Below are 22,847 nucleotides of genomic sequence, written 5' to 3' on the forward strand. Positions count from 1 at the left end.
AGAACCAAACTATGGCCTATCGAGCATTTCATTATTCTTTCACAGAAAATTCAGTACAGTATTATTATATAAATATTTCTATTTCTTTCCCTTACATCACAAGTTAGAAATACTAAAAACAATGCAGCCTGGGTAGCTCAGCTGGTAGAGCATCAGACTTTTAATCTGATGATCCAGGGTTCAAGTCCCTGTCCAGGCAACAAAAAATAAATAAACAAAAACAATGCAATTTCCCCTAAACTATGCTAAAATGCTGTGCTAGAAGATATTTTTGTAATATTATATAAAGAAAATAGAAGATACCATCTCTTCTTTGAGTGGCCTGCAGCCTAGGGGAATGAAAGACATGTAAGAGACACAGATGTACAGAACAGACTTTTGGACTCTGTGGGAGAAGGTGAGGGTGGGATGTTTCGAGAGAACAGCATCGAAACATGTATATTATCTAGGGTGAAACAGATCACCAGCCCAGATTGGATGCATGAGACAAGTGCTCGGGCCTGGTGCACTGGGAAGACCCAGAGGGATTGGGTAGAGAGGGAGGTGGGAGGGGGGATCGGGATGGGGAATACATGTAAATCCATGGCTGATTCATGTCCATGTATGACAAAAACCACTACAATATTGTAAAGTAATTAGCCTCCAACTAATAAAAATAAATTTTTAAAAAGAGAGACATGTAAAAAATTACATTAAAATATGATTAAGTGCTGCCAGAGAAACATATTAGTTTCTTGTGGTTCTGGGGACCAGAAATCCAACACCAAGGTGTCAGCAGGGCTGCATTTTCTCTGGAAGCTGTAAGGAAGAATCCTTCCTTGCTTCCTCCAACTTAGCTTCTTTGGCTTTTGGCCACACTGTTCTCTTGTCTGGTCTTCACATTATCTTCTCTTTCCTTGTGTGTCTCAAAGCTGTCTCCATTTTTCTTTTATAAGGATACTTGTTAGATTTGAACCCCATTTGGAAAATCCAATACAATTTCCTTATCTCAAGGTCCTTAACTATATCTGCAAAGATTCCTCTTCTAAATAAGGTAATATTCACTCTTTAAATGCAACAGTATCACAGATTCCATGGATTAGGACATGGACATAGGTTTTTTTGGGGGGCCACTATTCAACCCACTATAGGAGGTATGTATAAGAAGCACTTTAGTTTACATGAGAGGGAGACAATGGGGAAAAGTTCAGAAAGGATGTCTAGTATCCTCCTCTTACTCTATCAACTTTTTCTTTCTAATCAACTTCACAGGGCTTAACATTTGACCTGAAGTAGTCCAGACTATGGTTCACCACAGAATTAGCTCCAAGAACTACCAAGGAATAGTCAGTTATCCATATTGTCAAACACACACAGTTCATGTATCTGACAAAAAGAAACTAGTGGCTATGCTTCTTTAATTTCCCTTATGTCAAAAGGGCTCAGTGAAAGTTCGAAGGGGTCTGACACAATCCAGATGTGCTACCCCGACTCAAACTTCTTGCTGTCTCTACTGTTCACCTTATCTCCTCTAACATAGCAAACAGACAAAAATATGGCAATATATTGGAAGACTAAGAGATTCTCAAGTGGTGTATTACAGTAAAACCACCTAACAAATATAGCCAAAATAATCTTATAAATTAGTGAATGACTAAAAAAATAAACAGTAAATATGAAAGTGTATATAATTCTTTGAAGGAGAGTGGATTGCTAGGAGTGGTCATGCAAAAACCTTGTCCCTGTACAGTATAGGAATACAAACCTTGGCTGCAGGTAGCTTTGGAGATATTTTTTCTTTTTCTGAAATTCTGGATTTTTTCGTGTGATTGGATGTTAGTAGGCATATGAATTTCTGAATCTGGTTTTTCTTTTTTCCCTTTACAATTTCTTATAGTGTTTTCATCTCCATTGACAAATTCCTCACCTGAAAAGAAAACATTTTGAAGTATCAGTGCTGTATTTCTCCTTACTGGCTACAGGACCAAGAAAGAGTCTAATCATGTAATTGCTCCACGTTTCTGTTCCTTGCTAGACTGCTTTTTTATTTAAAGAAATGGAAGCTTTTAAAAATGTTTTCATACAACAAACATAAATTAGTTTCCTGGATGCAATTTCAACAGTGAATCACTAAAATCAATGAAGCTAACATTTTCTTGCTATGAAAATGTTGTTAGGTTTCTTGACATTAAGTGGGTGCTATATTAAAAAGAAAGCTAAAAACTCAAAAAAATACTGTTGTTTTTAACTTCTGTCAATATTAATTTAGCACCTTCTTTCAAAGTAAATACCATTACTTAACTAATTAATAGTATCTCCAAATAGTGATCCACATGTCCTCATTCTGATCAGTTTGGGCAGAGGTTAAGTGAAATTCAGTTGGAAATTTCTGTGAAATAACTCAATCTATAGGAAATGTGTACAAATTGAACACTACTACTAATACCTGGTTTGTGAGAAATCTCCTTCTCTTCTCTTTGACTAAGTTGTGAGATGTTGGTCAATTCTTCATTGATATTGTCAGTAGAATGAAAACCTGTATTTTGTATGGCTTTGCTCTCTTGTCTCCTTTTTTCAACTTTAGTTGTTTCCATTACTTGAGAAGGAACACCTCTGGATGAAGGCCTATTTGAAGGACTTGTTTCTTGGCCTGTGTCAGTATAATTCCTTTTAGTGTCTCCTTCCTTATTCGCCTTTTCCACAATATGTATATCCGCTTGATTCATTAAAGGAATTAGTATGCTGGGGCTATAATCCTGAGGCTTCTTGACTAGCTTCTCATGACTGGTCAACTCTGAAACTTCATGTGTCGAGAGTGTTCCTATACAAGCCAGAGGAGTACGTTCAGGACTGCCATGTGAGTGCTCAAAAGAAGGTTCATATAAATATTGTTCATAATTTGAAACATGTTCAGAAACTATTATATTATCTGAATTAGAAAAACTAACAGCTTCCTGTTGTGGAAGTATGGTTAGGCTGTCTGCTTTTAACTCATTTTCCTGTGGAAAATGGTCTTGAGAAGGTAAAAATTGTTGAAAATCCATTTCTTCTCTATTTGTTTTATTCTCTTTATAATTATCATGGTTTTTGCAACCTGAAGAACTTATCACCTTTTTAGGTGTTACAGTCTCCTCAGAGGCACAGGAATCACCATGATCATCATTATTAAAATTTTCCTTTATAAAGGATGGGGAAATTTTTTCCCACTTGAGGCTCTCATCTTTTTGACCTGAGTTACTGTTTTCATGAGATTTATAAAGGCTAATGTGCTCCTGTTCTTGGTGAGTATGAGGCTGCTGATCTGTAGTAACAAGTGGTAACTTGGTTTTTTCATGTAAAGAAAGTCCTAAGAAAGAAACAGCTTCAGCTTGGTCAATGGATTCTACTTCCATACATTTTATTTCTTGACTATCTGATGATAAATCCAGGCTTTGAGTATGTGTCTCTCTGGGAACTGAACAAGTTTCAACATCATTACACAAAGCATTTTTCAGGCCTGACAGAGCTTGGCTAAAAAGTTTACATGACTTTTCTGGAAGGTCATCAAGGATTTGGACAGCTCGTTGCCGGCGAGTAACTGCTCTGCTTATTCTTCTAGAAGAAGAAACAGTCACTGTCTTTCTTGGACTACTTTCTTGGCTTATATCATCCACTTGAGTCCTTTTATGTTGTGAATTTCTTCTTCCTTTATCTTTAGACACACTTGTGCTGGGATCCTCAGCACCATGGAGATTGTCCTTTCTGAATCCTGGAGAGTGTATCTGGTTAAGAATTGATTGTTTCTGCTTGGATTTAGCAATTCCCATGTTTGGAGAATCTTTTTGATAATGTTCATATATATCTTTATTTATAAATAAACTCTTTTTGCTTCCTTTATTGACTTCTACATGTTCTGGCTTCTGTCTGTTGAAACTTTCATCATAAACAAACCCACTGTGATTTTTAGAACTGAATTTTGGTTTCTATAGAAACAAAATACATAGTTAGCTTTAACTGTCAGCTGTAATTCTGCATTCAATTCATTCTGGATTGGAGAAAAAGAAAACTATTATTCCATTCAACCTTATAATTGGATCTAACCACAGGGCCTGCTGGGATATATACAACCTGATATATATTTCAGAAAAAATAGACTAAAAGCAGAAAGACAAATGTAATAGATTCAAACTCAGTATATGTGTTTTAATTATTATTTTTTCCTGTACATTTTAATTTGTACTTGCCAGTATTTTAGCATTATCAATCTTATTACTAAACATAATAAAAATTTTAATCAAGCTAATACGTATAGGCTTTTAAAATAATCAGATAATTCCTTCACAAGGAAATCTTTGTAACTATGCTTTAAAACCACTCTCCTCTCCCATTTGTTATAGAGATAGAATTATCTCTATATCCATATCTATATATCTCTATATACCTCTGGTATCTATGAGCAATCATAGGTAGGGTAGTGGAAGAAGGGATTTAAAAACAAAAAGACAGATATACAACCAAGTAGGTGCGTATGGAAAGATTACTGTGGGCTGACAAGACTGAAACAGGGACAGGGCTTCCTCTCACACACCACAAGCCAAGCATCAGATGAAAAATAACTGCCCACCATGTAAAGCTTAACGGGATGGGCTAACACCTTTGACTCTCATACTGTGCTCAGGCCAGAGGAAATTCAACATGGCTGATAAACTTCATGGCTTTATAAAGAGGAGAAAGGAAGTAGAAATGGTTACCAATACACTAGTGTGCCCACATACACTACATTTACTCAACTGCTTCCCAAACTAACAGCCCAGAACCTTCTGAGTCTCATGTCATTATTCCAAAGTGTCTAAAGAGCACAGGCGAAGTCACTGTTCCTGATGAACGCTTCAGCAGTTGTCCTTTCCCCTCGGATGACCAATAAAACAACCAGCAGGTGTGCTCTCTGAAAATGCTCACTGCTGAACAGAGGCATACCTTGTGCCGGGGTGCATCCTCTACATCTGAAGGGTCAACGCTCTTCTTCTGAGCTGTAAGCAAAAAGAGAAGATCAAAGAAAACAGCCTCCGGAGGTCAGACTCTAGACTTCTAAAACCACAAGTCCTTTGCCGTGAGTAAACCAAGTGGAAAAAATAAAATTATGAAAACACATTTTATTAAAATTGGCACATATAGTATTACATAATTTATGATTTCCATATTTATTATAAACCAAATACTATCTTGAGAGAGCTGAAAACACCTCTATAGGAAAAGCAAAAGAGACCCAACAAAATAATGCTGAAGATGGGCACTGAACTTGGTATTTTTATATTCCCCACAGTTATACCCAGATATGCAAGTATACAAGCTTTTATAAGGCAAAAATTCTTTCATAATGAATTCTAGTATTACAATTCCTAATACATCTGCTTACTAAAGTTGAAGGATACATGATTAATATACAGAAATCCACTGCTTTTCCATACACTAATAAGGAACTATCAGAAAGAGAAAGAAAGAAAAAAAAAACTTACTTATATTTACAATCTCATCAAAAAGAATAAAATACCGAGGAATAATCTTAACCAAGGAGGTGAAAGACTTATACTTTGAAAACTATAAACATCAATGAAGGAAACGAAAGATGATACATGGAAAAGAGAAGATATACTGTGTCCCTGGACTGAAAGAACACTGTCAAAATTTCGATACTACCCAAAATAATCCACAGATCTAAAGCAATCACTATCAAAACAGTCACAGCATTTTTCACAGAACTACAACAAACAATCCTATGACTTATGCAAGACCACAGAAGACCCTGAACTGCCAAAGCAATCTACGGAAAAATGAACAGAGCTGGAGGCATCATGCTCCCTGACTCAGGACTACACAAAACCACAGTAATCAGAACAGCATGGTGATGGCACAAAAACAGACACAGATTGATGGGACAGACTAGAAAGTTCAGAAATAAACCAATGCACTTATTTTCATCTAACCTGTGACAAAGGAGGCAAAAACATACAATGGATAAAAGAAAGTCTCTTCAATAAACAGGACCTATGATAAGTAGTGAAACTGGACAGCTATGTGTAAAAGAATAAAATTAGAACATTTTCTCACACCACATACAAAAATAACCTCAAAATGGATTAAAGACATAATTGTAAGAAGAGAAACCACAAAACTTCCAACAGAGGACATGAACAGGATGTTCTTTGAAATGAATCATAGTAATATTTAATATTATTTTGGATCTGTTTCCTAAGGAAACAAAGGAAATGAAATAAAAGATAAACAAACGGGACCTAATAAAACTGAAAAGCTTTGCATAGCAAATGAAATCACTGACAAGACAAAAAGATGACCTACTGAATAGAAGAAAATATTTGCAAGTGATATGACCAATAGAGGTTAATGTCCAAAATATATAAACAATTCGAATATAAAAAAAAGTTTTAAAAATGGACAGAAGATGTGAATAGACATTTTTCCAAAGAAGATATACAGATAGCTAACAGGCACATGAAAAAATGTTCAATATGAATAATCATCAGAGAAATACAAATTAAAACCGCAATGAGATGTTACCTCACACCTGTCAAAATATCTATCATCAAAAAGTCTACAAACAACAAAAGTTGTTAAGGATTTGTAGAAAAGGGATCCCTTGTACACCGTTGGTGAGAATGTAAATTGCAGCCACTATGCACCGACTCAATGGACATGAGTTTGAGCTGGGAGACAGTGAAGGATAGAGAAGCCTGGCGTGCTGTAGTTCATGGGGTTGCAGAGTTGGACATGACTCAACGACTGAACAACAACAATGGAAAACAGTATGGAGATATGGAGACTTCTCCAAAAACTAAAAGCAGAGCTAAGATATGACTGGACTTCCTTGGTGGCACAGTGGACAAGAATCCACCTGCCAATGCAGGGGACACAGGTTTGATCCCTGGTCTGGGAAGATTCCACAGGCTGTGGAACAACTAAGCCCATGGGCCACAACTACTGCGTCCATGCTCTGGGGCCTGCGAGCTGCAACTACTGAGCCTGTGTACTGCAACTAGTGAAGCCCACACGCCCAAGAGCCCACATGCTACAACTACTGAGCCGGCGTGCCGCAACTGCCAAAGCCCAAGCACCTAAAGCCGGTGCTCTGCACAAGAGACGCCACCACAACGAGAACTCATGCATAAGGAAGAGGAGCCCTGCTCTCCACAACTAGAAAGCCTGAACAGAAAGCAAATGAAGGCCCACTGCAGTCAAAAATAAAATTAATTTTAAAAAAAGGAACCATGATATGATCCAGCAATTAAACTGCTGGATATATAGCCAAAGAAAATGAAAACATGAATTGAAAAAGATACTAGCACCCCCATGTTCATAGTAGCATTATATATAATACCAAAGATAAGGAAACAACCTATCTGTCCTTAGCAGATGAAGGGATAAAGAAGATGTGGTATACATGCATGCAACAGGGTACTACTCAACCATAAACAAGAATGAAATTCTGCCATTTGCAACAACCTAGCAGGTATTATTCTTGGTGAAATAAGAGGACAAACACTCTACATTACCACTTATATGTGGAATGTAAAAAAATAAAACAAATCAAGGTATAAACAGAAACAGATTCACAGATACAGAGAACAAAGTAACAGTTACCAGTGGGGAAAGGGAAGAGAGGGGGCAAAATAAGAATTGGGAATTAAGAGATACAAAATACTATGTATAAAATAAATAAGCACAGGGATATAGCCATTACTGTGCAATAACTTTAAATGGAGTATAACATATAAAACCTATGTATAACATATAAAAATACTGAATCACTACATTGTATACCTGAAATGAACATAATATTGTAAATCAATTAGACTTCAATAAAACATAAATGATTCTTATATAATCTTTTTGAAACTGCAGTTTAACTTAACTGTTCCTTTGCTGTTTAACTTAACAGTGTAATGATGAATGACAAGGCAAAAGTATAGCCATAAGAAAATATTCTTAAGGAACGAAAGTAAACAATCCTGGCCATATTCATTGAAAAAGATACAGCCAAACATAAGTTACAACTCATGTTATTCAGTCAATGGATTATGGGGAGAAAACCCAGAACTGTATAAAAATTTTCTGTTTGCAATGCATATCCTGGGGAAAAGCACATTTAGCATTATCTTTCTTAGTTCCTTTAGAGTTCTTCCATTTGGTGCATTTGTAAACAAGTTAGTGTGCTCTACTAAAGGAATGAAGCAAGAACTCACTGGGTGGATTTTCTCAAAATTTTTGAGGAAAATCAGTTTAATTTCTATAATTCTAAGCTTGATTTGGAGATCCAACCAGTCCATCATAAAGGAGATCAGTCCTGGGTGTTCACTGGAAGGACTGACGCGGAAGCTGAAACTCCAATACTTTGGCCACCTGATGCGAAGAGCTGACTCATTGGAAAAGACCCTGATGCTGGGAGGGATTGGGGGCAGGAGGAGAAAGGGACGACAGAGGATGAGATGGTTGGATGGCATCACCAACTCGATGGACATGGGTTTAAGTAAACTCCGGGAGTTGGTGACGGACAGGGAGGCCTGGCGTGCTGCGATTCATGGGGTCGCAAAGAGTCAGACACAACTGAGCAACTGAACCAAACTGAACTGAAGCTTGATTTCTATAATTCTCTACTAAGGATGATGTGGTTGGATGACATTACTGATTCAAAGGGCCTGAATCTGAGCAAATTCCAGGAGACAGCGACAGACAGGAGAAAGCCTGGCGTGCTGCAGTTCACAGGGTCACAAGGAGTCGACACGACTGAGCAACTCAACAACAACTGCTGACATGATGAACAGATATAACAGGGCAGTTTAAGTTTACCTGATGTAAGATGCTTTTGATGTTTAGGAACAAATCTCTCAAGGAGACGCATCATACGTGAGTCTTTGGCTTCATCCAAAGCACACCTTCCATTGTCATTTCTAAATAAAGGATCTGCTCCATTCAAAAGAAGTAACTCTGCCACCTAGAGGAAGATTGTTTTACGTGAGAAGCCCAGACAAAAAGTATATTATTATTATACATGTATGCTAGCATACAACCCTAAGCAACATCAAATATTTCTTTCCAACTATTTGGAATTTACCAACAACACAGAGTTTGGGTTTACCTGTAACATCGTTGCCTAACAACAAAAATCAATGTAACTGCTACTGAATCATAATTTGTTGATGTACATATGACTTCTCTTACCAAAAAAGAGAGGAAGCAAGGAAGAAGGAAGAAAGCAGGGAGGGAGGAAAAGAGGGTGGGGCAGAATATCTATGGTTTAACTGATGATGAAACGGAGCTAGCATATATACCGGGAACCTGAATTACATTCTGCAGTAGTAAATGTAATTTTAACAGATCCCAGGAGATAGTATGTCTTCTATGTATACCTGTTGCTGCTGCTGCTCCTCCTCAGCGTCAAGAGAGAAACTGGTAAATTCATAATCTGTTACTACTCCTCAAGCAGCCTCCTCTATGAAGCTCTCCCTGACCTCCTCATCCACTGATGACCCAGAGAAAAATGACCTCTTCCTTCTTTTATGTACATATTTTATGCCCAATAGATTCTATATTATATTATACTCATACCTATCTCTCTCCTATATTTCAAGTTTTTTGAGGGTGGGACTGTTTTTCTTTTAAAATTAATATTTTTGGATAGGAAATTAATAAAAAATATGGTTCAGAATACAGACGGCTCAGAGACAGACAATGAAAACTAAGTTTCCCTTTTCTACCCTTGTACTTCAGTCATCTAATTATTTCTCCTAAGTTAGCTCTAGTTACAGTTTCTTCTGAATTTTCCCAGTAAGTCTAGTCCAACAGGTATATATGTGTATATCATAAATGTGTATATATGTTGTTTCTTACACAAGTGGGCCTATAATATATACATTTTTCTGTGGTTTAGCTTCTTTCCTGCCTACCCTACCCAGCATCAGACTCTGAAAACGGTTCCAAATCAGATAGATTGAACTTCCTCATTCTGCTGAGTAATAATTTACTTTTTAATATACCTATATGAATGCATCAATGCTACAATTTAGAAGACTCTTGAGAGTCCCTTGGACAGCAAGGATCTCAAACCAGTCAATCCTAAAGGAAATCAGTCCTCAATATTCATTGGAAGGACTGATGAAGCTGAAGCTCCAAAGCTTTGGCCACCTGATACAAAGACCTGACTCACTGGAAAAGATCCTGATGCTGGGAAAGACTGAAGGCAGGAGGAGAAGTGGGCAACAGAGGATGAGATGGTTGAATGGCATCACTACTCTCAATGGACATGAGTTTGAGCAAAGTCCGGGAGATGGTGGAGGACAGGGGAGCCTGGCGTGCTGCAGTTCATGGGGTCAGAAAGAGTCAGACATGACTGAACAACTGAAAAACAACAACCCTACTAATGGATGTTTAAGTTGCTTCCAAGTTTTCACAACAGATCTATATCTAAGTCATCTTTATATTTCCAGTGTCTATTTCAGTATCTGGCACAGACTGTATGTTTAATAAATGCTGTTTAATAAAAGAATGAATGTTGGTCTAGGAGGATGTGTAGAACAGGCTTTAAAGAACATATATACTAAAAGAAGCCTAGATTTCCATGTAAATGTCTGGAATGAGTGAAAGGGTCAGAATTTCTATAAATTTTAAGTATCTAAAAATTATATACATATATATTTATATCTATATATATGTAATATATTTTTCCTTTTACATATATATATTTCCTTTAAAAAGAAAGCACTCTAGGAGAGAAAAGTACCCCATCACACATAGGGATAAGCCAAATTCTTTAAAAATTAAGATTCAGAAACTTGATGATTCTGCTTTTCAAACGACTTTATTATGGGAATTTAAAGCTAAGTAAGAGGATTGAAAGTAATAGTAGGTATAATTAAATCTATAATTCATATGCCTGGATCTTCACATATTGTTGAGCAATACAAATAGAAAGCATATTGTTTTCTTTCAGGAAAAGTAATTCCATAAGATTGTTTATCTCTGGGGGTTTTAGGTCAAATAATAAAGCATGCAGTATCAGAGTATCTGAGGATCAAGGAACATGAAAAAGAAGACAGGAGGAAGGGAAAAGAGCCTCACTTTTCTGGAAATCATGGTTGGTTACCCTAAGGGAAGGAATACACTACTCTGGCAGTCTGTTTCAGACAGTGGATACTCTCTATCCATATACTCTATGCACGCCAACTATCCACATTTACCAATTTGCCTATACCAGGAATTGTGAAAGCCTACTTATATTACACACTCTTTAACTTAAAAAACTCTCTCTCTTCTCATCAAATGGTAAATAAGTTATTTCCATGGAGTTTTTAACCCTGTATTTTAAACCTGCATTTGACTCCGTATTAGTTATCTGTTGCTACTTGACAAGCTACCCCAAAACTCAGTGGCTTAAAACAATATTAAATACTCATAATCTCCTAGTTCTGCGGGTCAGGAATTTGGGATGGTGGCAGTGGTTAGTTCTGCCTCAGGGCCTCTCAGGAGGCTGTAGTCAAGAGGCTGGCTGGAGACAGAGTCATCTAGAAGCTTGACAGCACCTGGAGGATTTGTTCCTAAGACGGCTCTCCCACGTGGCTGTGGGCAGGAAAAGGCTCAGTGCACTGGCAGTGTGCCCCTCCATGGAGCTGCTGGAGCGGCTGCTTGGTAGGACATCCGGCTTCCTTCAGTTGTTGAACAAGTGACTGACAGAACAAGGAAGAAGCCACGATAGCTTTCAACCGAGTCTCAGAAGTCATATAATGTGTTACTTCTGCCACATCCTATTTGTTAGAAGCAACTCACTGAAACTGCAGCCCACACTCCTGAGGTTCCACCTTTCGGACGGAAGAGTGTTAAAAGAATTTGTGGCTATTTTAAAGCCACCACATATTCTTAACTGGAACAAGCAGAGCCATTTCAGTAAGTGGCTGGCCTCACAATCTCCACTTACTTAGTTCATCAAACAGTAGGCCCCTGAAGGAAATACACTTCTACTTAGAGCTCGCCCGTGGCTTTTCACCTTCAACAATATTATTGAATCTAGTGCTTTTCCTCCTTCTAGAATCAGCTGACTTCTATGTTGCTGAACCACTCTGACTCCATCTTGTCAGCTCTACTTTAGTCCTTCCCCTCTCCTTTCTGCATGACTGCACTTTAGCCTACTCATAAGGAATGTGCTCAAGCCAGATAAATTCACTAACAACTTTGCCTTCATCAGATGTGAAAGCTGAAAGAATCCTTTTGCTGATGCATGAGACCCCAGGAGGAGGAAAAATCCCCAGTTCCAGTCAGTGTGGATGTGCTTCTCCCTTGGTGGTCAGATCCTAATTTTTGCTCTGGCCCCTTTAAGTCCCCCTGGACTCCTTTCTGTGGCGTGGAGCGCAGTTGTGCATGCCTCTGGGATTGCTCTCTGCCCAATCTTGCCAGCATATAAGTCATCCACAATAAACTTCATGACTGCACTGTATGGAACTGCTTTGTTAATAAAGCTTTGTTTTACAGACTCAAAATTCCTTCTCAGTTTGAAGGATATTATTTCGTATCTCTTCCTTCCAATAACTCCCTTGTGTAAGAAGTTAATTAGACAGAGAATAAAATTCTTTCAAGTACTTGAAAAGCCAATATTTTGACTATACATTCCTACTGGGGTATAAACAAAACAAAAAGCACTTCATTAGTAGTTCCATTGTTATTAATATTGTTAACAACAGAAATATCACAAATAGTAATATTGTAAATAAAATGTACAATAAAGAAATAAGTTGATGTATTAAGAAACAAATGTTCAGCATAAAATAAAAAGATACAAGTAAAAAGTAAAGTTATTATGAATCTATAATATTAAGTTTGAAATGGAAATATCAGTAAGAACTCATGATTTTTCTAAAAGTATGATTTCATGGAAAATGCCTAAAAACAATGACATCCAATAGCAACGAGCACACCTCGCACTGAAACTATGGTCTCTAAATAGATTTTCCATTAAAACAACCATTTACAGAAAATATGGGAAGAAACCATAAAAATCAGTCAAATCCAGAATTTCGGAAACCCCAACAGACAAATGACCCAGGTTCCAGAAGAAACGAAACATAGGAAGAAACGCTGTAGATTAAAACATACTTAGGAGACATAAAAAACACATGTAACATATAGACCCTGATAGATCTTCATTCAAACAAAAACTTTAAATAAAAACCATTTTTAGATAATTGGGGAAAATTTGAATATGGACTGGGTATTATTAAATGGTATTAAAAATAAGTTTTTATTAGGTACAATGATAAAAAACATGTAGGTGTGAGAAAAAAGTCCTTATCTGTTAGAGATGCAGGTACAAGTATTTATCAGTAAAATGGTATGATGTCTGGAATTTAAAAAAAAATACTCCCAACAACAAAATACTATCCATTATCCAGCCTACTATGTGTATGACATTTTACAGGTCAATAGAATAAACAATCAAACTTTATAAGATAGCTCACTCCAGACACAAATGGAATGGATAATCAACATGTCTGAGGATATCTTTTTAATATCTGTGAATCCCAATGACATAGTCAATAAACCTCTAATTCAACATCTCACTCACATACCACAAGCATGCTCCATCAAATAAAAGCTTGCTAAAACTGTGATAACTTATATCAACTTTTCATGCCATTTCCTTCACAAATTAAGCCTAATAAAGGAGGATCAAGGTCAATCTGACATGATGTGTTCCTAGTGATGTCTGCTTATGCTCAAAGATCATTATGCCTGCCTAAATGTCTACCACTGTATGTTTAATAATTTGTCCCAGATTTTTCTAAGCAACCACAGTGAACTGATCATCTGAAATTCACAAATTCTACCTTTTCCACACTTGAAAGAATGTATTTATTTTTAAGTTTTGTCATTCTCGTTTAGTTAGTAAGTCATGCCCAATTCTTTGCAACCCCATGGACTGCAGCATGCCAGGCTCCTCTGTCTTCCACTATCCTCTGGAGTTTGCTCACATTCATGTCCACTGAGTTGGTGATGTGATCTAACCATCTCATCCTCTGCTGCCCCGTTCTTTTGCCTTCACTCCTTCCCAGCATCAGGGTCTTTTCCAATGGGTCGGCTCTTTGCATCAGGTGAGACAGTATTGGAGCTTCAACATCAGTCCTTCCAATGGGTAATCAGGTTGATTTCCTTTAGGATTGACTGATTTGATCTCCTTGCAGTTCAAGGGACTCTCAAGAGTCTTCTCCAGCATCACAATTCAAAAGCATCAATTCTTTGACGCTCAGCCTTCCTTATGGTACTTGACTACTGGAAAAACCATCGCTTTGACTCTATGGACCTTTGTTGGCAAAGGGATTTTTCTGCTTTTTAATATGCTATTTAGGTTTGTCATAGCTTTCCTTCCAAGGAACAAGCATTTAACTTCATGGCTGTAGTCACAGTCCACAGTGATTTTGGAGCCCAAGAAAAAAAATCTGTCACTGATTCTATTTTTTCCCCCATCCATTTGCCACAAACTGATGGGACTGGATGTCATGATCTTCGTTTTTTGAATGTTGAGTTTTAAGCCAGCTTTTTCACTCTCCTCTCTCACCCTCATTAAGAGGCTCTTCAGTTCCTCTTCACTTTCTGCCATTAGAGTGGTATCATCTGCATATCTGCAGTTGTTGACATTTCTCCCAGCAATCTTGACTCTAGCTTGTGATTTGTCCAGCTGAGCATTTCACATGATGTACTCTGCATAGAAGTTGAATAAACAGGGTGACAATATACAGCCTTGATGTACTCCTTTCCCAATTTTGAACCAGTCAGTTGTTTCACATCTGGTTCTAACTGTTGCTTCTTGACCTGCATACAGGTTTCTCAGTAGACAGGTAAGGTGCTCTGGGATTTCCATCTCTTTAAGAATTTTCCAGTTTGTTGGGATCCATACAGTCAAAGGCTTTAGTGTAGTCAATGAAGCAGATGTTTTTCTGGAATTCCTTTGCTTTTCCCATGACCCAACAACTGTTGACAATTTGATCTCTGGTTCGTCTGCCTCTTCAAAAACACAGCTTATACACTTGGAAGTTCTCAGTTCACATACTACTGAAGCCTAGCTTGTAGGATTTTGAGTATAACCTTTCTAGCACATGAAATGAGCTCCAATGCATCTCTTCTAAGGGATTCTTGCCTACAGCCTTCCCCAGCTCTACCTGTGGCAGGTATTTCTTCTGGAGAAACACAGAACAGATGTTCCTTAGCCCCCTTTCCTACTCTAGAGGTTTTAAACCCAGAAGCAACTTCCACCACTTTAAATAAACAATAAACTATTTTCAGGAAATGCCTCAGCCCAATGCAGTCCCTGGATGAGAAAAAAATGTCTAGGAAGCTCAGAGTACATATGATAAAGTATTTGTGCCAGAATTCATAATCTTAATTAACAGCTTCATAATTGCATGCTTCCCAGGTGGCACTAGTGGTAAAGAACCCACCTGCCAATGCAAGGGACGTAAGAGACCTGGGTTCGATCCCTGGGTCGGGTATATCCCTGGAGGAGGGCGTGGCAATCCACTCCAGTGTTCTTGCCTGGAGAACCCCATGGGCAGAGGAGCCTGGTGGACAACAGCCCACAGGGTTGCAATCAGACATGACTGAAGCAACTTAGCTTTCACGCACCATTACTGTAGTTACTATTAACCAACATATATGGAACTATAGCATTTTGATATTATAACCATTTGGTACCTCTGTGCTGGTGTGTACTGGCTGGTCATTAAACCTGAGAGGTTCTCGTGTCTTAGTCTGACTCTGAAAGTAATGCTAGACTACAGAAAGCTGTGAGCCTGCTGCGACCCTGTCACTGCGTCACACACTAAGAAGGAAATGTTCTCCTAGAGCCTGTAAGGGCTTCCCTGGTGACTCAAGCGGTAAGACCGCCTGCAGTGCAGGAGACCTGGGTTTGATCCCTGGGTGGGAAGATCTCCTGGAGGAGGAAATGGCAACCCACCCCCATGTTCTTGCCTGGAGAATCCCATGGACTACGGAGCCTGACTGGCTATAGTCCACCGGGTTACAAAGGGCTCGACATGACTGAAGCGACTTAGCACATGCACACAGACCCTATAAAGTACTATTCAAAAAGATCCTAAGGAAGTTGAAAAAAATACTATGTACAACCAAAATACACATCATGTAATTATTAAAAGTAACATGTAAAATGGGATCTGCCATATTAGGCACAACCAATCCATCACGGTAACATTTTATTATAAATTCTGAGTACTGATTAGCAGGATGAACTGAAAGCAAATCCCTATCTGTTTTTCTATTGCTTGGTTCCAGAGGTTTTTAATAGTTGCAGAGTGTAGTGTTTGCTCTGCAATCGAAAGAATTATAGTACCTGGTAATGTCCATTAATCACAGCATCATGTAGGGGAGTGATCTGGTACATTCCGCTGATATTCACATCTGCTCCACCTTGTAACAGTTCACTTACTGTCTGATAAAATCCTCCTAAACTAGCTTCATGAAGTGCTGTCCAACCTGTGACACAAAAAAGTAATGGTGTTTGTTTACATTTGGCAAATTAATAACATCTGCGCTTGCCCTTAAAATAAGAACTCTAATTCTAAGTTGTTGCTTTAAAAATACTTAGGCTATATGAAACAAGATAATCTCACCATGAAGCAATCTGTATTATTTGTGGATTCAATAAATCTGATGGACAAATAAAACTCCTACCCTTAACACTGTTGATATTAATATGGAAAAATATGAAAGTAGTAAAAAATTTGAAAACACTCCTGCCCCCCTCAAATAAAAAGGCTGTAAGGTGGGGGGGCGGTCATTATTAGCTCATAGAGAAAGCTGGTTGCAGGTTACTTTTCTACAGAGAAGAGGGGAAAAAGCCTTATTCATGGCTCAAGGTACTTTCGTTAAAGTAACCCAGCCAGCAGGACCTCACAGAAGTCAGTTTAAAAACTGACTCTTGACCAACGTGGGTTTGAACTTCGCAGGTCTATCTTATACACCGATTTCTTTCCAACAGTAAATACTACGGTATCACACCATCTGAGGTCACTGAAGGAGAAACCATGGATAGGGACAGCTAACTATAATTTATACTCAGATTTTTACCACAACGAGAGTCAGCACCCCTACCTCCCACACTATTCAAGGGTCAATTGTATAATTTTTTTCTCCCAATTTGCAAAAACTTATAGTAATTCAACTAACATACTACAAAGTGCTCCAAGAAAACCAGTCATCCAGATAAATCTTTTTGTTAGTCAGACACAATGATATAAGTCAAAGATATCTATTAAACTCCAAAATAACAAATCTTTTATTATCTCCCCAAACTGCAAATGGGGACATCCTTAAGCAACATCTTGTTTTCTTTTTTAAAATGTAACTATCTTGGAGGAAATTTCCTCAAAGCTTTCTGGGAGGGTAGATTTCCTATAAAGACAATACAATTGAACACATTTGTTTAAAAAAATTCAACATCATAATAATATTAGTTGTATGATCTAATGCAGCAACTGTTAACACCCACAGAGATATGCAGTGTATCTTCTTCTATATTACAGTCGTCAACAATTTTGCTCCTCATTTTTAATGTTTTTATGTGTCTCCTGCCTTGTTGTTGAGTTAAACTTCTTGCTATTATTAACATCCTGGCCTGAGCCAACCTTTCTTTTCAGTTCTAATGTGCCATAAGCTTAGGAATCTGTGTAAAATAATCTTCAATTCATTGATCTGACAGGGTTTTAGCAAAGAGGCTTTATTATATCTATTTTGGGTATTCAGAGTTTATTTTCAGGCTATTTCATGGTAGTCACCACTGGTTTTGATAGGTAAAGAATTACTGAATTAGTTTTTCTTTAAATCAAAGACAAAGATATCACAAAACGTAAATGAGGACTTATGAAATGCAAATGTTACCTATGAAAAGATAATTGGGTATGTTACATTTTGTGTGCACTTAAGTCTTTATTGGATTGTATAAAAAAATAACTATATTTTAACCTTTCTAGTAGATACTGTTTATTTTTTTTGTTTCCACAGTATTTGGCACAGAGGAGGCATATAGTAAAAGCTCACTACATTGAACCGGTATGTTATAAGGAGACCATACATCTCTAGTCCGCAGTTCTTGAACTGCAATGAGAATAAACACCATCTAGGGAGGGGCCTCCCTGGTGGTGTAGGAGCTGAGACTCTGCACTCCCAACACAGGCCACTGGGTTCGAGCCTGGTCAGTGAGCCAGATCCCGCACACTGCGGCTGGAGACACTGCAAGTGCCACTAAAACCCCTCACGCCGCAACGAAGATCAGAGACTCCATGGGCCGCAACAAGACCCTGTGCAGCCAAATAAATAGATAGGTATTTAAAAAATCATCTAGGGAAGCTCGATCTCTAGGTTTTAACCTAAAGATTTTGGCAGTGATTTTCAGTGATTTTGTGTGTGTGCTGCAGTAAAGGTTACATTTTAAACAAATATTGTAGGTGACTAATAGGAAAATAGCTTATGGACAACCTTTTGCAAACACTGCCCTCTGCAATTCTGTGAGACATGGTAGTCAGAAGTAGTAAAGGTCAGAGTAAGATGCCAACTGAGAAGAAAAAGTAGAAAACCAGGGAGTTCAAAAGTCTGGAAAATACAGACAGGTAAAGAATTCATGAAAGTCACAGAAGTATATGTGGCAGTGAGGAGGAGGTGTATACTGCCAAGCAAAAGACAAGTAGGGAATAGCAACCAAGGATGCTAATAATGGCACAGAAAAAAAAAAAAAGGTTAATGAACAGAAATCTATAAAGATTGATGTTTGGGAAATCCATAAATTCCAGTTAGAGGCATGCAGAACGACTCCTGAACCTAAGAAGCACACAGAGGCTTAACAGAAAGAACCATTATTTCTCAAAATCAAAGAAGCAAGTGCTCTGGCTAGCAAGTAAGGATCCACGGTTTAGGGTTATAAGACCATGATAGAATAACAGTCTTTAAAGTGCTGATTGATTACAGTATAAACCCAGGTCCTGCTAAAGTAAGTTCTAGGGGAGCACTTGTATCACCTGCTTATCCGTGGACTGTGCTGCCAATCTCTGTGCATCAAGACTTTTGCACTGTTTCATACACCAAGAAAGTCTAGAAGCAATAGTAAAAGCAAGGACACATAACAGGTGCTGGCCCAGTGCAGCTCGGTGTTTAAAGTACGTAAGGGCCGTTTAGGAATCACTCCTCTCCAGAAGAACACCCTGGGTTCTCCCCACAGGAAGCCTGTGCCAGAGACCTAACCTGGCAGAAAGACTGTTCTTCCTGAGCTTCCTGCTCCACCCTCTCCAACTCATAAGTCTGTTCTCTTCACTTCCCTGGCAACTGCCTTTGCTGTTTCCTCCACCATTAATTTTCCCAGAAGCTCAATGTACCACCAGCTTCATCCAGCTGAACCTCATTCCTCTCCCATTAAAAGCTGAGTCTCACAGTAATAGTGCTCACACAAAGCCAGAAAGCTGGCCCCAGGAGCCCCATCCCTTTGTGGCAGCTACTGCACATGGCCCACGACCTTTGAAGGGGAAATACAATGTTCTTCTCCTGCCTCTCCCCTCATCTTACCACTTCCTAGAGAGGATGGTGAAGCATCACCTAAGAAGAAAAATTACTTGGGAGCTTTCTGTTTGAGGCTTGCCTTAAGCCGACTTTGCCATAATTTCACAGCAGTAATTCAGCTGAAACAAAAAACACTCTCAAGATAACTGTAAGTGGTAACCACAACCTACCGGCATAACTTGGCTGATTAACATTTCCACCTTTTTTGATATAATGATGAACAAGACCAGCATCATTGTGCACGGCAGCTTTATACAGTAAGTTCTCTCCAAAAATGTTTCTCCGGTTAATGTTAGCAAGAGTTGTTTTATTCATCTTCATTTTTTCTGAAATGTAGGCATGAATAGAAGAAAATCAAAAACATGAATAATTCTTATTTGAAAATCAAGAGGACTATGAGTAACAGAATGATTTCAGTTAACATTCTAGAATAGAGATATATTACATTATGAAGGAGTATTTAATTCATTAACCCAACTTATAACAGTATCTACATGCAAAAAGGTGAAACAGGCAAATGTCATTAGTTTGAAATATTTGAATAAACTATAGATCATGTAAGCATTTATGTTGATTGAAACTCTACGAGAGCTGCATATGTAAGAAGACTAACAGATTATTTTTTTAAAAGTTCTAATGAAAGGGACTATTTAGATGTTATTAAACCTAACAAAATGTTACAATACTGAAATGTCTTATAAAACCATGAAGAGAAAATCTCAGAACTGTATCAGAAAGATACAAAAATTACCTCCAAGAAAACCAGGAAAAAGAATGCTATTAAACTGTCTTTCTTTGCTAAAAATAATTGGATTAATCCAAAGGATTAATCTCAAAAATATCCAAGCAACTCCTGCAGCTCAATTCCAGAAAAATAAATGACTCAATCAAAAAATAGGCCAAAGAACTAAACAGACATTTCTCCAAAGAAGACATACAGATGGCTAACAAACACATGAAAAGATGCTCAACATCACTCATTATCAGAGAAATGCAAATCAAAACCACAATGAGGTACCATTATACGCCAGTCAGGATGGCTGCTATCCAAAAGTCTACAAGCAATAAATGTTGGAGAGGGTGTGGAGAAAAGGGAACCCTCTTACACTGTTGGTGGGAATGCAAATTAGTACAGCCACTATGGAAAACAGTGTGGAGATTCCTTAAAAAGCTGGAAATAGAACTGCCATATGACCCCGCAATACCACTTCTAGGTATACACACTGAGGAAACCAGATCTGAAAGAGACACATGCACCCCAATGTTTATCGCAGCACTGTTTATAATAGCCAGGACATGGAAGCAACCTAGATGCCCATCAGCAGACGAATGGATGAGGAAGCTGTGGTACATATACACCATGGAATATTACTCAGCCATTAAAAAGAATTCATTTGAATCAGTTCTAATGAGATGGATGAAACTGGAGCCCATTATACAAAGCGAAGTAAGCCAGAAAGATAAAGACAATTACAGTATACTAACACATATATATGGAATTTAGAAAGATGGTAACGATAACCCTATATGCAAAACAGAAAAAGAGACTCAGATGTATAGAACAGACTTGTGGACTCTGTGGGAGAAGGCGAGGGTGGGATGTTTCAAGAGAACAGCATCGAAACATGTATATCTAGGGTGAAACAGGTCACCAGCCCAGGTTGGATACATGAGACAAGTGCTCGGGCCTGGTGCACTGGGAAAACCCAGAGGGATGGGGTGGAGAGGGAGGTGGGAGGGGGGACCGGGATGGGGAATACATGTAAATCCATGGCTAATTCATTTCAGTGTATGACAAAAACCACTGCAATGTTGTGAAGTGGTTAGCCTCCAACTAATAAAAATAAATGGAAAAAAAAAAATAAACTGTCTTTCTTTGCTAAAAATAATTGTCATGAAATTAAACAAAGGACTATGATCTTGAGCTGTATAGCAGTTTTTACTTCCTAAGCTGAGAAATACACAATTAAAACAGTTTTCCAGGTTCTGCATAGCAAGTATCATTTCTCCACTGTGCCTCCTAAAATACTGAAACTCATTTAGATAATCCAAATCCTGTCCATTTTTACAGATAATACTCATTTGGTTTTCCCGAATTTCAGAATAGCTTTGATGACAGCTTTTCTAGTTTTCATGCAAATACCCTGCTCCATCCTAAAACCTCAGAAAGGTAACTGAGTACTGCAGCAGATTTTCTCAATGGATCACAATTCAACTGCTTTGTTTTTATGTGACTCTCTCCATTCAGTCCCACTGTAAACTAAAACAAACCAACTGCTCAACACTTGAGCCTACCTTCCCCTACCCCAGACTACAAAGCATTCTGCTCCCACCAGATAAACCATATGTAAAGACCAATAGTCTTTATTCCAGATCTGTCTTTGCCAGTTGTACTTGCTATTATAAACATGCAATTTATTAAAAACAAATTAAGAATATAAAAATTTTCAATGAAAACTAAGTTGTGAAAGACATTCACTTCCAATCAGAACTAAATAACTGCTATGACTTACCCTCCCATTGTAAACAACTAGAAAACTAAATAAAATATAAGGGGGGAAAAACCCTTTATCCAGAAATTGGAAAAACAGGTAGTTCAGATCTATGACTCCCTGAGTGAAGGCAAACAATGCAGTGAGGCCTAAGGTCACTCCAGCTTCCTGTCTGGGGTTTTTCGAGGATAACACCAGCATAGTGAGGTGCTCCTGCTGGGTGGAGGAGACAGATCAGCGTCTGGGGAGGCTGGGGTAAAAAAATTTACAGGGCAGGGCACCAGAGATGAGGGTGTAGAGAAAAGGCACCAGAAATCTATAAAAAGGGCTCCTTGAGTCATTAGATGAATACTAAACCATTCATGGGTAAATCGTCCTGAGGCTGGGCAAGAAGTACCCAGGAACTATAAATTACTAATAACAACCATCAGAGATCACACAGGCTGGGGAACATTTATATTCCTGCCCATCTGGGGAGAGAGACCTTGTTGAAAAATTGGGGCATTTAGAGAGACCTTTAGTGGGTCATATCTTAGGGGCAGAGCTAAACTAGTCCTAGAGTAAGGCCTACACTAGACCTACCTAACCAGGGTTTTTAAAATGTATTGAAAGGATCGAGCTGATCTTTAAGTAACTTGTTGCCCAAAATAAAAATAAACACTATTAAAATACAGAGAATAACAATAATACTCTGCTGCATACAGATTCTGAATTGTTCTCTACTATAAAGGCCTTGTGCCTTTGTCAAAACTCAGGGCTTACTTCTGAACTCCCTTCTCT

General features: G+C 38.2%; 1 protein-coding gene and 1 non-coding gene across 2 annotated transcripts in view; one reads left to right on the forward strand and one right to left on the reverse strand.

The window, feature by feature from the left end:
- The window catches only part of ANKRD31 (ankyrin repeat domain 31), a 128,583-nt gene that overhangs the window by 55,892 nt on the left and 49,844 nt on the right, over positions 1–22,847 (reverse strand). Inside the window, exons 11-16 of the mRNA XM_020880914.2 lie at positions 19,746–19,901; positions 16,361–16,503; positions 8,821–8,965; positions 4,936–4,988; positions 2,426–3,941; positions 1,745–1,906 (exon numbers count right to left, since the gene is read on the reverse strand). Coding sequence (XP_020736573.2) covers positions 1,745–1,906; positions 2,426–3,941; positions 4,936–4,988; positions 8,821–8,965; positions 16,361–16,503; positions 19,746–19,901 — 2,175 coding nt within the window. The remainder of the gene's footprint in view (positions 1–1,744; positions 1,907–2,425; positions 3,942–4,935; positions 4,989–8,820; positions 8,966–16,360; positions 16,504–19,745; positions 19,902–22,847) is intronic.
- TRNAK-UUU (transfer RNA lysine (anticodon UUU)) lies at positions 127–199 on the forward strand. Its single transcript has one exon. It is a non-coding gene; the product is annotated as a tRNA-Lys (tRNA).

The sequence above is a fragment of the Odocoileus virginianus genome, chromosome 6, assembly GCF_023699985.2.
Source record: "Odocoileus virginianus isolate 20LAN1187 ecotype Illinois chromosome 6, Ovbor_1.2, whole genome shotgun sequence".
NCBI classification, from domain to species: Eukaryota; Metazoa; Chordata; class Mammalia; order Artiodactyla; family Cervidae; genus Odocoileus; species Odocoileus virginianus.